Genomic DNA, 18,992 nt, shown 5'->3' with positions numbered 1-18,992 from the left:
GGACCACTGGATCCTAGACCAGTTCTGCTGACTGCACAGTTAAGATACTTGAAATTCTGAGCCCTATCTTCCAGCCACTCAGACGTGTAGACCTCTGCTAATGAGCAACATGCATAAATTAGCGAGGTGAATGAAGTGTCCCATTGTTACCACCCCTTGATTCTCAGCATTGTAGGGGATACAGTTGGGAAAGATATGACAGCTTCCAAGAGAGTAGATTCCCTTTGCTTCTTTGCAAGGTTTCCTTTGTAATGTGTGTGCTTCCAAGTGTGAAAATAAATTAAAATGATGGTAGTGTAAATAATAAATACATCAAGTATTGGTAACAAGGCCATGGAAGTATTATGTAGCACTAAATAGGACAAGGAACATCATGTGGGTGGAGGATGTCTGATCTCCATTACTAAGGTCTGCAAGAAATTCTGCTGGTGACAGGATGATTTTTCTGCATAGATGGAATCTTGGGTCCTTCCCTTATCCCTGAGACAATTGCAAATCAAAGGAAAAAGTTTACTAACCTGAAAAAGGGTGGCCATTTGACCTCCTGTAAAAAAATGTTCATTTAACTACTGTACTGTATGACTGTGAATTCTCTTTCTTTTGTTGGGCAGCACTGTTACCAAGTGATTAATCTAATTCTTGTGGGATGAAGTGAAAATGAAATTGATTTCATAAAACCTGCAAACATGGAATTTTTTCCTTGTTGCTGGTGTGTAGGGAAGGGCCAGGTAAAAAATCTGATGGTTGCAAAGCTTGTTCAACTTTGTATGTTTTTGTCCTTTCCTGAACTGAACATGAAATGTCTGTTGGAAATAGCAGAATAATTTCTCTCGAATAGTTGAGTACTTGACTTCCCAAAGGGAGACATGTGCCATTTTACCAGTGGGGAGATGTTGCTTACCAGCAGAAGGCATTATGTTACATTTCAAAAAACCTGAAGAGGCAACTTCATTTAAATCTTACCCAGTTTAAATCCCTGCATAAATTCCCATACAAAGTAATATAAACACCCAAGTCCTCTGTTCAGTTTTTCCCTTGGCAGAGGAGGAGCATGCGTAGAGTGAAATCTTGAGTTTATTTTGATGGCAAAAAGCCATCAGGATTTTGTTCTTTCTAAAGAAGGTTATTGTCATCCTAAAGGTGTTGGTAGTTTTCCCTGACCAGGGAATAGCCCCAGTGAGGGTCATCTGGTTTTTCAAGTGGATGGCCATGGGAGCAAGCCCATGAAGTCACCTTGACCCAGTGAAGCCCAGAAGAGTCGAGTTTCTTGGCTACCAGCCTAACCAAGGCTCTTGGAAAAGTGTTATGATGTATTTATCAGCAAAAATAGACTTTGTACTCTGAGTACAACTGGAACAATTTCTGTGACAAGCAGATGTGTTAAAGATGTATTTCATAGTACAAAATGTAAACTATGGTCATATGCCTGCTTACCGCAGAAATTTTTGTCTTAATCAAACCATACCTTGCTCATGAGACTTGAGAGTCTAAAAGAAATCCTGCCTTGTTGAGGAAGCATTAAGAGGACCAGTTCATGAAAACAATACTGTAGTTTCCTCCTTCTATTGGGAAATCTGTGTTTGACTCCATTGAGGAGAATGGGAGCTTTGCCAGACTTTGAGGCCTGTGTACAAGCTGGATATTATTGTGGCTGCTGAGCTAGTGTAATGATAAACAAGGAATTGTTGAAATTTGGCTTTTTGGTATGTGTGAAAAGTACATTAGTGCTCTGCTGCATAATTAATTACAAATGGAAAAACTCTACTTACCACAGATTGACTATTTGCTGAGTGGAATTTGGGTTGATTTTTGTAAGAGAGAGAAGAAAATGAATGTTGCCCACATGATGCCACAGATCTGTGCAAGGCCAGTAAAAAGATGCAGTAGCTCTTCCAGCTCATAGATGGTAGTCATGAGTTCCCCTTTCTCAGAAGTTTTATGTCTGAGTGGTTTGTGCAGCTTTCAGGAACATTTTCCATCCAGGGTACAGATGAAGCTACCAAAAATCTTCCAAATACTAGCAAATACTAGAAACTACAACTGTGTAAATGTCTACCTCTGTAAACTATGACAAAACCTGGCCCTGTGATTCTCTGGAGAGACAGTTCCCAGCTGGGGAATTGGCAGCAAGTCTGGGGAAAGAAGAGAAAAATTAAGAGAAAAGAAGTGGCAGTCCTTGGGAAAGTACTGTGAGAAGCTGGGCCTGGTGAAGCCCAGAACATTGCTTCAGGTGAGATATAAAGAGGTGTGGAAAACCACAGATGCAAGGAGAGGTAGTGGGCTTTTTTTCATATTGCAGTAGTGTATTAGTACTCTGTTCATGTACTGGGACCTCACTCTACTTTGTTTTTCAAACACAAAACAGCCATGAAGATGTGGCAAGGATTTCATAATCCAAATGAAGGAATACATCATTGATATGCATGGCTGTAAAGCCAGGTGCAAGGGAGCATACTGAACAGAAAAACTGACTTCTTGTGTAAAATAAATACATCAGGATTCCTTGTTAATGAAAATGCTTAGTAACACAATCTCTAGAGCCCTTGAGTGGTACAGTTTAGATTTACAGGGTGTTTTTCTCTTGTTCTTTTATTAAAAATTTCTTTCAATAGGAGAGGGTGCTCTCTCAAGCAAAACTATAAATTTCAGAATTTATTGATTAGAAAGTGTCTTAAGAAGAGAAAGCCAAATCCCTAAGTATGATCTTGCACTCAGTAACTTTTTTGTCCCCCAAATCAATGAAATTATTTAGTCCCTTTTTTCCTGGATGGATCAAATAGGTATGATAGTTACATAGATGAATACTTGGCGATATATACTCTCACACAGAAGCTTGTAAAGGGCTGTGGGGCATAAAAAAATCTTATCTTCTGAGATGGCTTTCTGCTGGGGGTGGCATGCTGTCTTCACATAAATATGTATATAAACACCAAAATCTACACTTCAGTGTGGTCAACCATTTAGTAGTTAACAAAATCTGCTTGATGACACAGTGTATGACAGATGACCACCCATAATTGCATTTCACATAGGTATCTAGGGTAATCAAATATTTAACTTATCAGTAATAACCCTTCTGAACAGGAGGAAAGTAAAGGTCATTCACATGAGCTTCAGTCCCAATGGAAACAATGTCCTCATTTAATATCACTGACTTGGCAAGATGCTAGTGGCAATTTTGTCAGCTAAGGATACAGAACAGAGAATTTTTAATCACCACTGCATTTGTTAGTCTGACCAACAAGAGGAAATGGGGATGCACAGGCAAGAGTTGTCATTGTACAGTCAATGGGACTGACTACTGTGTTGTACAGTGTGAATAATCACTATTAGAAATAGCAGAAGAAAGTAAAATCTGGAGAGCAAGGTAGAACATTCAGAGAGTTCTGCACTAGAAAGTGGATGTTCTGTGCTCTTTGAACAAATAACCAGAACAAAGGTGAAAGACATGCATCTATGTGCATACTCATCTTATTTCCATGATGAACATTTCAGCTCATCCTATGTCTGCAACAGAGTCGTTTTTATTTCCCTTTTTAAATAATTTTCTGCTGAGATTACCAGTATTGATGAAGCTCATTTATAATATGTGTTGCCAGAAAAGTGTGAAGAAAAAGTATGAATCAGCAACAGGAGAGGTAAAAAGCAGCATCCTGTGATCTCAGAGCTGAGTTGTAGGTGTTAAGTTACCAATTTTCTGCTCTGTTTAGAAGGAAACAAGAAAGACCAGACTGGGCATTGATGAAGCCTCTGTCTGGAGGGAGAGTTAGTGTGGCTGGAGATCCTGTGAATGGTCCCTGCTGTTCTGCCAGCTCTGAAAGGAGGGGACGAAATAAGATGCTTTTTCTCTGCTAGACCAGGTTCAGCTCCCAGGCCTGAACTAGCACGCATCAAACATGTGTGGCACACAGGAATTTCGGGAATTACTCCTGCTTTCAGGAAGATATACAATGCTTTGTCTTCAGATCAAAGAACAGACCCTTGCCCATGCACTTTAGTCCACTTGCAAGTTCATTGTGAAGATATGTTTCCCCACTGCTTGAGATTTCCTTTTTTTCATGAATTTTCGCTCCTGTTGAGAAAAAAACATCAGGCTAAAACAAAGTAAGCTAAATTTGGAGGTTTTTCTAAGAGAAGTGAAAGTTTATGTTAGCTCATGGTCACTCAGTAATCTTCCATTATAATGTGTAGATACATGTGTTTATGAATATAAACACCTTGTAGGAACTATTTGGAAAAAACAAGCATTCATTAGAAACTCTCTTTAGAATATGAGCATGGCTGAGCACTGGAATTCATTGCCCAGAAAACTGTTGTTTATTTTTTGGGTTTTTTTTTTTTTGTCTTCGAACATTTTCATCCTCAAACAGGACAAGACTGTGAACAACTAGGGCTACCTCTGAAGAACCTGGCTTAGCAGAAAATTTATAGTTCCCTCCACAGATGAGTTTTCCTGTTAGTCTTTATTTCATGATAATACACCATGTTAAAAAAAGAGGTGTTAACATGGGCTTTGACATCCAGAGCAATCCTTGCACTCTGTTCAGCCATCCTGATGAGCAGGAAGGGTCAATATTGCAGCTGTGCATCCTCTGTAACATGCACGTGTTAGAAAAAATACTTCTAAATATATGTAAACTGCTGTCATGTGTCACCTCAGAATCTCTGACAAAATCTAAGGACAAATGTCTCATTTAATATGAGTCTGTCTGTGCCAAACCAAGAGAAAGGCAGAGCAGTGAAACAGAATTATGAAAGTCTGTGTGTAAAACATAATAGCCTTCCTGTCAAATGTGTCTAAAGCCTTTGCAGGTAGAAAAAAAAAAAACCTCTGTATGTTCGGGTATGTTAGGAGAAATGTGAAATTCATCCTTGTTAAGGAGCATCTCAGTAATTCAGTAGGGCTATTGTGGGAGTTGCTGTTGCCCAGGTTTGGCTGCTGCTGGCTGTAGTAGTGCAAGTTATCATACAGCTGTGAATGTTCTCAAAACCAGGAAGCAACATCTCAGTAATGTTAGCAATGCCTAGGTGCAAGGTAGTTAGCATGTAATTCCTTTGCTTTTTTACACAGTAGCTCTCTAGGGTAAAACTTCATGGGTTAATAAGGGTAAAATAGATGGAAAAGTTTGGTGGGTTTTTTTCCTATGACATTTCAGAGTTCATCATAGATTTGATTCAGGGGTTTTCTCTGTCAGAAGTGCTTTACAGTCCTCCAGTCACCAGATCTGGGGGGTGTGCTGGAGCATGTCAGAGATGCTTTCTGGCCCAGCTTCCTTTCCTTAGAAAGCCAGAAGAGAGAAGCAGCATGAAAGAGGAGAATGGGGTGTGTATTTGGGTCTCAGCCCACTGTGGAGCTGGAATGCACCTCAGAACACCAAATCCTAAGAGCTGGAGAGTGCTCCTGGATCCCACAGCATGAATATAGATCAGAAAGATCAAACAAATGTCTCATGTCTCAGCTTAATGCAGCTGATTACGGAAGTGATGAATAGTTTTGGTAAGGTGTACTGTGGTTTACATTAGTGTTTTTCTTAGTAGGCCCCAAAGTTCTTTCCTTTTGCCAGAAGTTTGTTCCATGTATAGCTGTGTTTTCACTTCCACCCCAGCCAGAGCAATGTTGTGGCACACTCAGGTTTTCCAAGGCAGCTCAGCAGTTCAAGTACCTTTATTACCTTTATCTGGTCTCAACAGTAGATGCTGCAGATAAAGTTGAGGTCAGAGATGTGCAGGGTGTTTTGTTTGCTGACTGCCCAGGTCAGGACTATGACAGCATGGATGGGAATGGCCGTATGGAGCTGGAGCAGAGGACCATCTTTGCCAGGATACTCTCTGGCAGCAGCCTGTGGTGGGCATCTAGTTCAGAGCATAACAGGAGAAACTTCTGTGCTCCTACTCCCATCTACCCATCTGCTCCTTGTGCAGCTTCACTCCAGCTCCAGCTCAAGCACTTTCTGAACCAAATGTATTCAAATCTTCTTTTATCTCTGTCTTGTTTATCCATGTAATTTTCCCATTTCATATGTGTGCTGTTTGTGTATGCTGCCAAATTCCTCCTTTCTTTCTTGACAAAAAGTATAATTTCGAGTATAACATCACCTTAAAGTACAGTGATTGAAGTAACTGCAGCTAATAAAAGAGTAGCACATATTTTCCTTTTATGATTGCCTTAAGTACGGCTTGATATGTTTTAATGTCTAACATTTCTAAGGCAGCTGTTTGCCTTTCATGAAACATTAAATAGGATCTAAGAATCAAAGAGGAGAAAAAATGCACGTTTATATATACATGTGCATCTGTTTATGAACAGGGGACAGAAGCAACTTTGTAATTTTTTTTAAATAAATATTTGAGTGAAGATTTTTATCAGGAGATGGCATTGATATTTAAGCATTTTATAGCAAAAAACCTACTATGTTTTTGTATAGTAGGATTTTGGCATCTGACCACTAGAAGGAGTTTTATAAATTGTAATGAGAAATAAAATCCATGTCATATTTCTTCATGGTGTAGTGTGTAGTGTTACCACTGTCATGAGTGGGATGGTAACATTACACAACCTACCAGAAAATGAAATTACATTATGTGAAAAGGTGCTACAAAATAAAGTAATTGAGAGTTGGAATCTGGGAAATCCTATTCAGAGCCACTTTTCAAAAAGGCACAGAGTACCCACTTGTCTGTTAGCCTATGAAACTTAGGGTCTTAGTAGAAGATACTTTGTATTAAGTGACATCACCTCCACAAATGAGTGGTGTGCTGCTGTGGGTGTGTTCATTCAGAAAAGTGCCAGCAGAGCCAAGCAAAGGTGTTGGGACTGTGGTCACCCTTGCTTTTGATGGTTCTTGGTGGGCAGCTGCCCTGTGGACCAAAGGAGGACTGACAGCTGCTGTGGAGGTGTGTGAGCCTGCTGTTCAATGTGTCCAGGGGGTGCCATCCCACACTGAATCCAAAGGCTGGGGTTTAAAAACATTATGTCTATAGTTAGTCACTTAACAGCTCTAGTTTCTATAAATGTTAAGCAGCCAAAACCCATGATGCTTCTTTCTGCAGCCCTGGTTCCCTTTGAACACTGAACAAATGCTAGAGATCCAAGGATTTTCTTCAACTGCTCATTACCATCTGAATGCAGGCATGTAGTTCTCTGGTTTTCTGCTTTTATTTAATTTGCCTGCATTTTAATTACTATAACTTATAGGCTGACCCAGAAGCTTTGCATGTCTCATAAAGTAAAGATTCACATTGCTAAATTCATACATTATTTGAGTATTTGAGTATTGTATAGTGACATATTTTTCCCTTAGAAACATAAAACCTGTAAATATCTGAATGTCCAAAATTGAACTGAGGGTGGGATATGTCTGCTTCTGTCATGCATTGCCAAAGCACATCATCAGCTCATAGTTATGCATCATGGGCATATCTCCCAGGTTTTGTTTTCAGCTTTTCTGTTTATGTGTTGTTTTTCTGTGGGTTTTATACTTAAATATTGTAAGAAGCAACTTTCCTGTGGTACAAAAGCTGGATTTTCCAGTTGTTTCTGATGTTGATTGCTTTTGTTCATATTCTCAATTTCTTCGCCCATATTCTAAATTTACATGGAAGCTGTGATAATCACAGCTGGTTCCCACTAAAAGGGACGGTCACACTCCCCTAATCCATGGCCGCAGGTTCCCATCCTCTGCCATATGTCAGTGCAGGTACTTGGCACACTCTCCTACCTGGGGAGTCAGGCTACCAAAAGCTTTCTCAGATTTTTTTGGGCAGAATTTTCTTCTCGTTACTGTGGGTCCTGCACTGGCTTGCTGCAGAATCAGGCAAGTGCTGGTGCCAGCACAACAGAAAGCAGCTGGAGTGGGACTGTCCTGCTGTGCCATCTCAGCCAAATCCTGTACTCCTGTACAGGGGCTGAGAAGCACAGGAGAACCACAACTCGTGTTACACGGACTGGGCTGCTGAGCTCCTCATCCAGGCTGAGCAGATGCTGCACGGGCGTGAGCCCCATCTGGTTTTTCTTCCCATAGTAGCCAGAGTGGAGGGTACGTGGCTGGTATGTCCTGGGTCCCACCCCAAAGGGAAGAAAGCATCTGCTTTTAGCAGCCACAGACTGTTACTAGAGTGCAACCACAGGTCTCTCAATTAACTACAGGGCCAGCTAGAGAAGAGGGTAATGCAGCCTGATTGCTAAAGAGGAGTGACTTAGGTAAGGTGACAGGGATGTTGGGTACAAACTGGTTTGACCTGTTAACCCTGGATCAGTGTGTTTTCCACGAGGACTTTGGAGGCAGGCAGGATGTGTTGCCAAAGAGTCTGAGCTCGTAGTGGAGGGGCCAAGGAGGAATAAAAATGGTAATCACAAGGATGAAGATGCAACACTGGGACACTGTTTGGGTTTGTAGAGCAAAGAGCGAAGCGTGGCTTGCTGCACGTCCCCTGCTCCTCGCTGGCCATGTCAGCCTTGGCTGCCTCACTGGGGTGCCAGCAGCACCCAGGAGCTCGTGCTTGGGTGGCCAAAGGTTACCCTGGGTGTTTGCCATGGGGTGAGCGCACTTGAGCACACTGTGAGTGGGGAGCAGCCAGTGTGCAGGGACTTGTGGTGTTTCATGAGACTGAGCACAGTTCAAGGCTTTAATAGACAAACTCTCTTCCCCAGGCAGCTCTGCTTGGCGTATTGCTCAGAAAACACAGGATCAGTATCAAGACACCCATTATATGTGGTTAAAATGTAAGAACATTACATGTTTTTAACAGTGTTACTGCCTGTGACAAGGTTTATTCCCTGTCCACACAGAACATGGGAAGTCATGGGCAGCATTTATAGAAAGGAAAAATCAACCTGCAACCAGGTTTGATATGATCCACATCTCATGCAGTGCAGATCACATTCAGCAGAACTTGATGGCCATCTAGTGGTGAAGCCCCAGTCGATGTTAGGTTTTGCTGACGACTTTGTATCAGAGAGACAAGAACTTGGCCATGTGTGAGTTGCAAAGATGTGTTTTCATTTCTAGCTGGAAGTAACACGGCTGAATTTTTATAAATCACCCTAAATGCTCTAATTGGTTTTATTTCACCCTGCGAACCGTACTGACTGCAGGTGTTGCAGTGGCTCATGGAGGCAGCCAGCAGTCTCCCAGGATTCTCATTAGGTGTAACAATTTCTACACTAACATTGAAATTACACTGGTTTTAGAAATAACGAGCTACAAATAAATAAACATCAAGCTGACAGATCAGAAAGCAGTTTTCTTCTTTGTTAATTTATCTTTCAAATTTCATGTTTCAGCAGTAATTTAATGCGTCCTGCTGAGCTGTAAAGTGTGACGTCAGTCCTACTGCAAAAGCCCACCTTGAGCCTTAAAGGCTGCCTGAGGTCGTGGCCATTGACAGAAGAATTGGCAGCTCCCCTCAGGGTACCCTGGTAGCTCTTGGCTGATGACAGGTTTCTAAGTCTTCCCTCGGTGCAGTTGCTGGGGGGACACTTAAACTTGAAAGAGGCTGCTATGATATGGTTTGTTTAGGTTTTGGTTGGGGGAAGAGGGACATTGTGGTCTTTTTTGTGCTGTTTTTCCTTTATTTATTTTACAGAATTTTAAACAAAAAGGAAAAGTAGGTTAGTTGGAAAAATAAATGCCCGACACATTTCAAAGTCTTTGTCTACTTTGGTATGGTGCCATCAAACAGTAGTTTTGGGAACCTTGTCCTGACCAGAGACTCCTGGCACAGCCCCTATGGCCTTCAAAAGGCACCAAATGTGGTTTTGAAGACTTTACTTCTGTCTGTCCGGTCAGTGAGGGTATTTTATAGAAATTGCTGGAGAAAGAAGAATGTGTCCCTTTACTGTTCGCATGGCAAAAGGAAAGAACATCAGCAAATCATCTGGAAGTTACTGTGAGAAGGACTAACCTGAGGAAGCTCAAAAAAGCACTTTGTGCTTTTTTTTAGGGTCTTTTTAGGGTCTTGTTAAATGCAGCTATCCCCATATAAGGTCACACAGCTTTTGCAAGGCTAAAACCACACTGGTGGTGTCAGGTAGATTCTGTCTCCTTTACCTCTGTTGAAGGTGTCTGCACTGGAGGTCCCCCTGTGCCACAGGCGTTGAAGTGGCAGAGGAAAACCACCTTGGACATACGTTCTCACTTGCCATGTGGGTCTCCTCTGCTGGTTAGTTTCTCATTTAAGCTGCAGGGCTGTGAGGGGAAGGCATGAGGTGACATTTGCTGGTTCTAGCTGACAAGAGCTTTTCTCCTTGCTGTGCTGAGCAAGCGATGACTGTGAAGCTCTCAGGGGATGGTGGCAATATTTGTCACCTTCTGTGGGATAAGTAGGGTGCAATGCTTTTTAGAAAGAGGGAGCAATCCAGTTAAAAAGCAGCAGCATTGATCGTGTGCCACCTTCGTGGCACTGCTCTGTGCCATCCTCTTCTGTATAAATATCCGGGAAAGCACAGAGCGGTTCCCAGCAGTGAGATCACTTTCTCATATGTGACAAATAGCTTTCCATGAGGTGCTGACTCTTCTCAAGGCTCTGTTAGTCTCGGGGCTGGAAATTGCACCAGCATTTTAAGCTTGATCCTCCTCCTATTTAAATGAGCTGTACTATCCAGGATCTGAACACTCTGTTACAAAATAGGGTTATAAGACAGCTCATAAGTTGCTTGCAGAAAAAAATGCACAAATACTTACTGTTAAAGATCAGGATTTCCTAGTTTTGAGCACTGGATTTTGTATGTTCAGTATTGAGCTATAACATTTGCTTTACAAGTTTGCTTTTATTTCAGCTGGTGGGATGTTAAAAAAAAAAAAAAACCTACTGGAGTAGTGAAACCATTCTCAGTGAATTATCTAACTCAAGAGTTTTATTTGTTGTGAGGTTCAGAACATTTGCTTAAATGCAATTCCTAAGCCATTTCTGTGAGAGCTAGGCATATTCTGGTCATATAGTTAAAGTACTAATGTTTCTTACTCTCCTAGGGACAATTTTTGCCAGCAAATGTTGTTACTACAGCTCTCTGTCCACTTCTGTCTCCATTCCAGGAATTCTTTGCACGTCTGTTTACGTGCATCATATTATAGGCAAAAATAATTAATCTGGAGAATCTCTTGCCTTCAGGTAAAATATGAATATGTGTTAAAAGAGTACTGTTCAGAAAGAAAGTACTTTTTTCCCCCCCATTAGGTCTTCAAATTAGGATTGTACCATGAAATATTTAAACAAAAATAAAACTGCGTAATTTGGACTACCACAAATTCAAGGCTTAGAGCTTTGTATGCAGAGAATTAGAACACCGCTGAAATCACATGCTAATGGTGCGAGATACTTTACACAAACTTTTAACCCCTTATGAGCAGTCCTCAGCAAGTTCTGGAAAGCTCCAGGAGTTCAGTGTGTGCCATAACAGCTACAGCTGTTATGTGTGTGTGCAGGAGCTCCTCTGACAGGAGCCTGCAGGTCGGTGTTAACAGAGGTGCTTCCCAGCAGATGCATCAACATCAGTGCTCCTTTCAAATGTCCACCTCAGTACCATGGATTCCCCAAAGGTTCAGATTGATTTTAAGAGTCTAAAAGAGCAGGCTTATGAGTCTGTAGCCCATTTACCCTGAATGTCAATAAGCCTGGGAAGCCCCAGAAACCTGATGAAGGGCAGAGTTGTTCCAGTACTTAACTAAGCAGGCTGCTGTAGCTGTGGGTGATGGTGGTTGCTGTGCTGTAAAATCGTAGTGAGGTTGATAGGATGATCAGTTAATAATGATTTATGGCTGGGTGCTATGATTACTGGCAGTCAATGAGGGTTTGAATCACGGCCTTCCAGCCTGATAATAATTTATCTGACCAAGCCAAATGCATTGTGGTAGTAAGGCTTTTTTCAAGTAATAGGTCCAGCATGCACTGTACTTAGAAACTAACACAACATTACTTCAATGCTGTATTTTAATTGCTTACAATTTGGGTAACTGGATAGGCTGTAGGACGTTGCTGTAAATGGGAGTATCTTTGATAAGCATTTATGTGTTTCTGTGGGGATTGTTCTCTGGCCTTGTTCTTAAACTTCATTTATCAGGGGTCTGAAAGAAAATAAATTTCATTGGCTTGCACGTGATAGATTGAGAACTGCTAAATGAGAAAATGGAAAAATCGCTGCTGCGGGGCGATCTGGATCTGTTAGCAGTCTGTATTCAAGCAAACAACAGGTGTTTGGCCTAATGTGAGGATCCATAGTTCAGATCTGGGTACTGGATGCACTTTTTCATAAAAGGTTTCAGGCTTTTTATCTATTTAAACTTACCAGAGATAAGTTGTGGAGGCTATATATAAACTTGTTTAGAAAACAGTTCAGTGAGTTTGTACCTGGACACATGTCAAATAGAAATGGAGCTCAGATAAAGTTAGGCTGCTTCATTATTGGAGCAGTATTTCAAGTATCATGGTGGGGTTTTTTTGGGCAATAAGCACTTCTAAATCAAAACTTCAGTTATTTCATACTGCAGAATGTGCTCTAGTTCAAGCACTGAATGTGTCAAAATGCTGAAAGGGAATGAGATAATTCATTTTTTATGTCACTTCCAGCACAGTTACTTCTGTTTGGGGCTGGGCTACATACGCCATGCTCTTGCTTCACTTTTTTTGCTTTTGTTCTGTTTTTCAGTTCAATTTCACCGTTCAGTATTGAGAGCACAAGGCGTCAGAGGAGGTCTGAGTCTCCAGACTCCAGGAAGAGGCGCATCCATCGGTGTGACTTTGAGGGATGCAACAAAGTATACACAAAAAGCTCCCACCTGAAGGCTCACCGGAGAACGCACACAGGTAAGATTTGCTGGCGCTGTGCACTGTGGTTAAGACAAGCAGCTGCCTTTCTGTCCACTTCAGGGCATAATGAGCTTGTCATTCTACACTTAGCGCCAAAGGCCTTTACCTGAATAACAGAGATGTCTGTGAGTGCATTGGCATTCTGGTGCAGATCAGGAGTGTTCTTTTGAGTGAAATTTCCCTGCCATCCCCTCTTGGCAGCACAAGACTGGTGGCAGCACCAACCAGACTCTTCTCAGATGAAGCTCAACAGAAAAGTGGCCTCTGGGGACATACTGCTGTGCTTCCAAAAAACAAAGTGTGGTCATTGCTTGGGACCAACCAGATCTAGTCCAGAGAAAACCCTCAAGAGCATATATTGTGGTCATGAATCTTCAGCAACTTTTTTTTCACTCTGCAGGCCTGTTTCTTTTGAAACTACTTGCTTTTACGGATGTAGCCTTTGGATGCCAGGAGCTCCTGAAATCCTTCAGTTCAATTCAAGGGTAAACTCAAGTCCTCAATAAGTCTTTCTGGAGGCTTTCAGAGGCACCTATCCCATACTGGAGAGGGAACTCATCACTGTATGAGAATCCGTCGCACTAGATCCCTACAGCAGAGATGCAAGAGAGATGCTTAGAGGAGCTGGGCCCCATTCAGGGGTGACCATACTTAACACTCAGTCCATACCTGCTGTCCTTATTAACTTTATGGGCTGTTACTAATCTGTATGACAGGCATGTAAGGCTAGCTGAAGCAGTGATGTGTAATAGTTCTAATTTTATTGTGAATAAACTCCGGAACAGCAATTTGAAGTTATCAAGAGCAAGTCTAAAAGGGAATTGATTGGATGGCTGGAAAGGCAGTGAAAAGAACACTCTGAGCCTCATTGCTATTCCTTACTCTGATGCTGATTTGGTTAAATTAAATTTATTGATCTCTGTGCTCTTAATGGACTTCAGCATTCCTGTAACTCCTTGGAGGAAAAATTATGTTTATTCAGTGTATAGGACAGTGTTGTTCCTTGCTGAGAATCTGCTGGTGCTTTCTGTGATCTGATGTACACTAAAGAGTATGACATACTGTTTTAGGAAATTAAGTGAAGGCTTTTCCATTTCAGTTGAGGCCACATCTCCATCACTTTTTCCAGTATGTCTTTTGGCTGGTAGGACTTCTGTTGAGAGGAGGATGGAACAAGGCTCCATCCTAATATCCCCTACTAAAACAATTTCTGTAAGGTATGAGTCTTAAACAACAGAAATGTTCTGGTGATCTGGAAATTTCATTACATTTCCTTCCAGGCCAATTTTCCTGGTTTCTTCATATCTTCCCATTCAGACGAGCTTTCTGCTCTCTCATTATTTGTCATGTCCTGTCTTAATTCTTTTTTCATCTTCCCTCTTCTTTCCCATCTTAAATGTGGTCTTTCATTCCTACCCTTCTAATATCTTTTGTATACCCTCACCCTGTCGCCATTTTCTGTCATTCTTGTTTTACCTCTTTTATCCCAGTCTAACCCTTCTCTGTCATTTTCCTTCTCCCTGCTGGATTTATGTGTTGTTTCTTTTCTTGCCTATATCACCCTTTGAGCATTAATAGCTGTAACAGATTCAAAGACAGAGGGCCCAGCAGAGAAGAGCCGTAAAGGGTTTGGTTTGAAACAAAGATACCATTTATCTGCTTACACCACAGGGAAGTCACTCTTCTCTATCCTGGCAGACTGGCGACCAGCCCAGGAGTATAAGCAATCATCATGTGAGTTACCAAACTAGATGTGGACAGCCTCAGAAATGTCACACCCAAGGCAGCCCAGAAACAGAAGAGGCTCTTTTCTGCTGTGACATTTTAAAACACAATTACATTTGTTGGGCATCTGTAATTTGTCAGTGATCTCATTGGGCAGACCGGTGGTTGCAGGTAATGCACCCCAATCAGTGTTAGATAGTCAACACTACTGAATCTCAGGCTGTGCATGTAAGGTGCTCAGAAGGAGGCACTGAAAGTTTGACAGGATGTAGATACATCCCAGTTTAAGCATATGTAGCTCTCCACCAGCACAAAAGGAGTTTGTCTACCTGCTGTAATCGTAAGATCCATATCCCCAGCTGTGGTTCCCTGGCAGCTGGTGTCAAGGCTATGCTATCTGTCTGGGATCTCTGGGTAGTCAGAGAAGAGGGATTGGCACCTCTGGGGCATGTTATTCCCTCTTCAGGTATACCCAGAGATTGGCTTGCAAAGGTGCTTCTCCTTCACTGCTGAGCACAGAGGAAGCCCAGATACCTGCCAGACTGTAAGGTGACTGAAACGAATTCCCACGCCAACATACATCTGCCTGAACTGTTCTGTAGTCATGCTGGTAGCTGGTTTATTACTTCAGGGAAAAAGAAAAATAACATCGAATCACAAACCTTCATTAAACAGTCAGCTGATAACTAACTGCTTTATAGTGACATTGCAGCAGGCATGATGAAAGAAGTGTAGTCTAGAAAAAATGGTCGGTGCTGAATTTAGCCCGTGGATCCAGTGAGAAAACCTGTGTGATGCTGTTAAAATTAAAGTGTTTTACAGGACACTTCACAGAGGTCTTGGTGAGAAGTTGGTATATTCAGACTTATATTTGTAGCCTTGGCCATGAGCGTACTCATCTTGTACTTGGCCATGTACTAATCTCGTCTTGCATTTTTTATCTTGGCCTTTACTTTTGCTTCAGGCAAAAGAAGTTAATTATTCACGTATGACCCACAGTAATTAGTGCAGTTTTGGATAAGTATAAATGAAGTATGACAGCTATGCACGCAAGAGTGAGCAAGTTTCAGTAGGAAACTTTCTGAGAAAAGATCACAGAAACTCAGCATTGCATAATCTGTACCTTATTTTTTTTAGGCAGGCTGATCTTGCTGACAGTTGTTTACCTAAGCAGTATGTGCTTGAGAACTTTTTTTTTTCATTTACTCGATGATCTTAAAGATCTTTTCCAAACTACATTATTTTGTGTGCACAGCCACTGAAACATTCACAGTGGTTTAGACACAGGAAGAAAAACAATGTGGTGTTATGATAGGATGAACAGATTTGTTGCTTGGAAGGTATACTTCTTTTCATCCTAGTGGAGACTGGAAACAGAATATTATAGATGGTAACAGTTGAATTTAATTCTCTGGGAGTAACTCCTAGGTTTTTTAAGTATGCTGTCATCTAGCTCCTCAATACTTGCCACCAGTGTCCTCAAAACTTGGTGTGCTGGTGTGGGCATGGAGTCCACTGGGGGGCGGACTTGAATTATGTATTGTCTCTCTGACTGGGAAAGCTGCAAGTGAAACCTCTGATAGATAGAGCATTGCATAAAGCACAAGCGCTGGTGTTGGATTTCTCTTTCTAGTATCAGCTTCTTGTTTTTGTTTTGCCACATCATCAAATAAAGCTATCAGGAGGTATCAGGTGTGATGGAGAGCCTTCAGGGCTCGCAGGCAATCTCGCAGCTCAGGTTTATCAACTCTTTCTGCAAGGAGAAACTGTGAGAAATTGGCTCACTGGACTTGCATTCAGCTAGTTTCTGCTTCAGTGAACTTAAAGAAAATTACTAATGTGTGACTCCACAAAGGAATAATCTTTAAAAATGGGAAAACCAGCAGCCATGGGTTGCATTCCCGCTTTGTGTTCATCTGTGTTGCACTTGGCACGGGTGCTGGGGCTGGCCCCAGGAATGGGGAGAGTCTAAATGCTGTTTTCAAGGGGTGTGCACCTGTGCAGCCCTGGTGGGACCCACCTTCTTCACTTTGCTGCTTTTACTTTGAAGTTGGAGAAGAAAACAAGTCAGAATGCTATTTTATGATCTGTAGTGGCTATTCCAGTACTTTTAAGCAGTGCTAAAGTTGCCATTGACACTTCCAATAGGACATCTGAGTCCTACAGACTGAGTAATACTGGTTCTTTCCACTGTATGAACATCTAAACATCTGAAGTTGCTCATGGTTAAATCCAGTTCTTGTTCATCATGGCTACCCCCTTAGTGCATGGAGAAGCCCAAGGAGTTTAAAACATTGTATGAATCATCCTGAAGAAGTCAAGAAAGAAAGAAGATGCCTGCTTTGAGGTAATGTGGGACATAATTTTAGTGTCTGAAACACAAGAGATTTGTTGCCTGTCTCTCACCTCCACAGGATTTTCATTTGCTGTAGTAGTAATCAGCATTCTGTATTTCTGTGCAGCCTTATTTCAGTTGTTAGTTAAAAATTTCTGGAAGAACGTGGCAGTGCGGCTTTGTGGGGTCAAAAGCTGCAAAGGCCTGGGACTTTCCAGTGGGAATGGATTTAATCCATGGGTGTAGGCACCCTATATCCACAGGCATGGCTTTGCTCCTGCCTTGGAGGAGTGGAGGAGGCCAAGGTCAGTAACGATAGCACTTTTGTGGGACTCAGATACTGGGCTGCAACTGCTGCTCTTCATCCTGCCCCAGCCAGCACTGGGTCTGAGCCTCCCTTCTCAGTGCTGCTGCTGCTGCTGCTGCAGTAGAGGGGCTGCTCTACTGTCAGGCTCTTGCAGAGCCAGGCTGAATATGGCCCCCAGGCCAAGTGAATTGTTTTAGTGTTTGGTGCTTTGTCCTTGATAAACGCCTATATCATTCCTGAGAGATGAGAGCAAATACCTTTGCCACAGACGTAATGAAGCCTATTTGTCAGTGTCAAGGGGTCTTCAGCAGTTTTACATGGAGACAGTTAACATCTCAGAAGTACAGATTTGTACCTGAGAAAATGACAGCATTCCCTCCCCAAGATGTTCCTTTGTGGCTGTGTTGAGACACCACCCTAGAAGAGAGAGGGCTAGTGAGTACACGGGTGTTTTATTTAGTCTGTGCTTTTTCAAACATTGCATTCCTCTCACTCACTGTTGCTCCATATATTATTTTAATATGAAAGGGCCCCTGTCATTAGTCTTTGTTCACATTTTCCTTTGAGCGCTTTCAGAGTGGACTTAAAAAGTCAGAGGCACCAAAAAAGCTATTTTTGTTCTGTAGGTTTTAAAACTCCATTCATTACCTGTTGTTTTTTTAAGGTCTGTTTAATGCCTTTTGCTAACTATAAGTTCCAGAGAGATATTTACAGATTTGTAATCCCTTCTTTAGACAAATATTGGGAAGAAGCAAGATTTTTTAAAATAATCTGTCTGGATTTTACTTGAACTGTGTAGAGTTTTGGTCTCTAACACCTCTTTGTCACCTACCCGCCAGACTCACTCTTCAAAACCCCAGATTTTCTTTCTCATGTCCTGTGTTCTCCTTGTCCCTGAGCTTTTCCTGTACCATGAAAATCTGTCAAGTGTAAAAACCTCCAAAAGCAGGTTCATATGCTGTTTCAGAAACTGGAAATTTAAATAAACAAAGCCAATTCAAAAATTAATTTGCTTTAAGTAAAATGGGAGGGTCTATTTGTGTTGGGTGATGCTTTTATTTTGTAAGAAATACTTTCTTTTAGTTTAAAATTTACTGCCAGTTTCAATAAACAGTAGAGCTTTCCAATGTGAAAACTAGTATATTTTACAGAAGTTTTCCTTTCTAGCCTCTGCTCTTTCTTCATGCAGTTTCTCTTTAGAAGATAAACTAATTATTTAATAAATAAAACCTCAGCCTACTCCCATTGGTGTGGTGGGCTTCACATTTCAGGACAGAAGTATACTTAAGAGCAGCTGTCTGCTGGTGCAGTATGTACCAAAGGGTGTAAGGGCAGGCTCACCAAAGCCACCACAGCCTAGAAAGGTGATGCAGGAGTGGGAACCTCTGGATGTAGTAAGATCGTTGTCCGAGCCCAGCTAGTTACAGGCAGGTGTCCATACCAGAAGGAGCTTGTACATCCAGTTCTCTTCCAGTAGCTGCTCTGTGGAAAGTTAAATGATTTCGTTTCTGGCACATTTTCAAGCTCTGAATTCACCTTACACACAGGGAGTCATTCCTCTGCATTGTAGGTCTGATGCTGTGCCGATATGGAAGAGTGCCCGTGTGGTTATTCCAAGGCACTTTGATGGGAAAGCGAGTCTAATTGCCTCTGTGATTACTTGCAGTCTCAAGGTTATGAAAAATATTTTCAACAGTGCCCCTTGACTTTGTAAATATGGGGTGCATCTGTGTTTTGTCTGTGTGTGGCACGAGGGAATAATGATAATTTCATTATGCAGAATAAGATTTTTCTCTAAGCCAGCCTTTTAGTACTTAATGC

At 41.7% G+C, this 18,992-nt stretch overlaps 1 protein-coding gene across 3 annotated transcripts in view; it reads left to right on the top strand.

The window, feature by feature from the left end:
• KLF12 (KLF transcription factor 12) overlaps positions 1-18,992 on the top strand; it is a 233,851-nt gene that overhangs the window by 196,187 nt on the left and 18,672 nt on the right. For all 3 annotated transcript variants that reach the window (XM_050973887.1, XM_030234630.2, XM_050973879.1), the window contains one exon: positions 12,644-12,801. In XM_050973887.1, coding sequence (XP_050829844.1) covers positions 12,644-12,801 — 158 coding nt within the window. The remainder of the gene's footprint in view (positions 1-12,643; positions 12,802-18,992) is intronic.

The sequence above is a fragment of the Serinus canaria genome, chromosome 1 (genome assembly GCF_022539315.1).
Source record: "Serinus canaria isolate serCan28SL12 chromosome 1, serCan2020, whole genome shotgun sequence".
NCBI lineage: Eukaryota > Metazoa > Chordata > Aves > Passeriformes > Fringillidae > Serinus > Serinus canaria.
The sequence above is the reverse complement of the archived record's forward strand: the minus strand, read 5'-3'. Positions and strand labels throughout refer to the sequence as shown.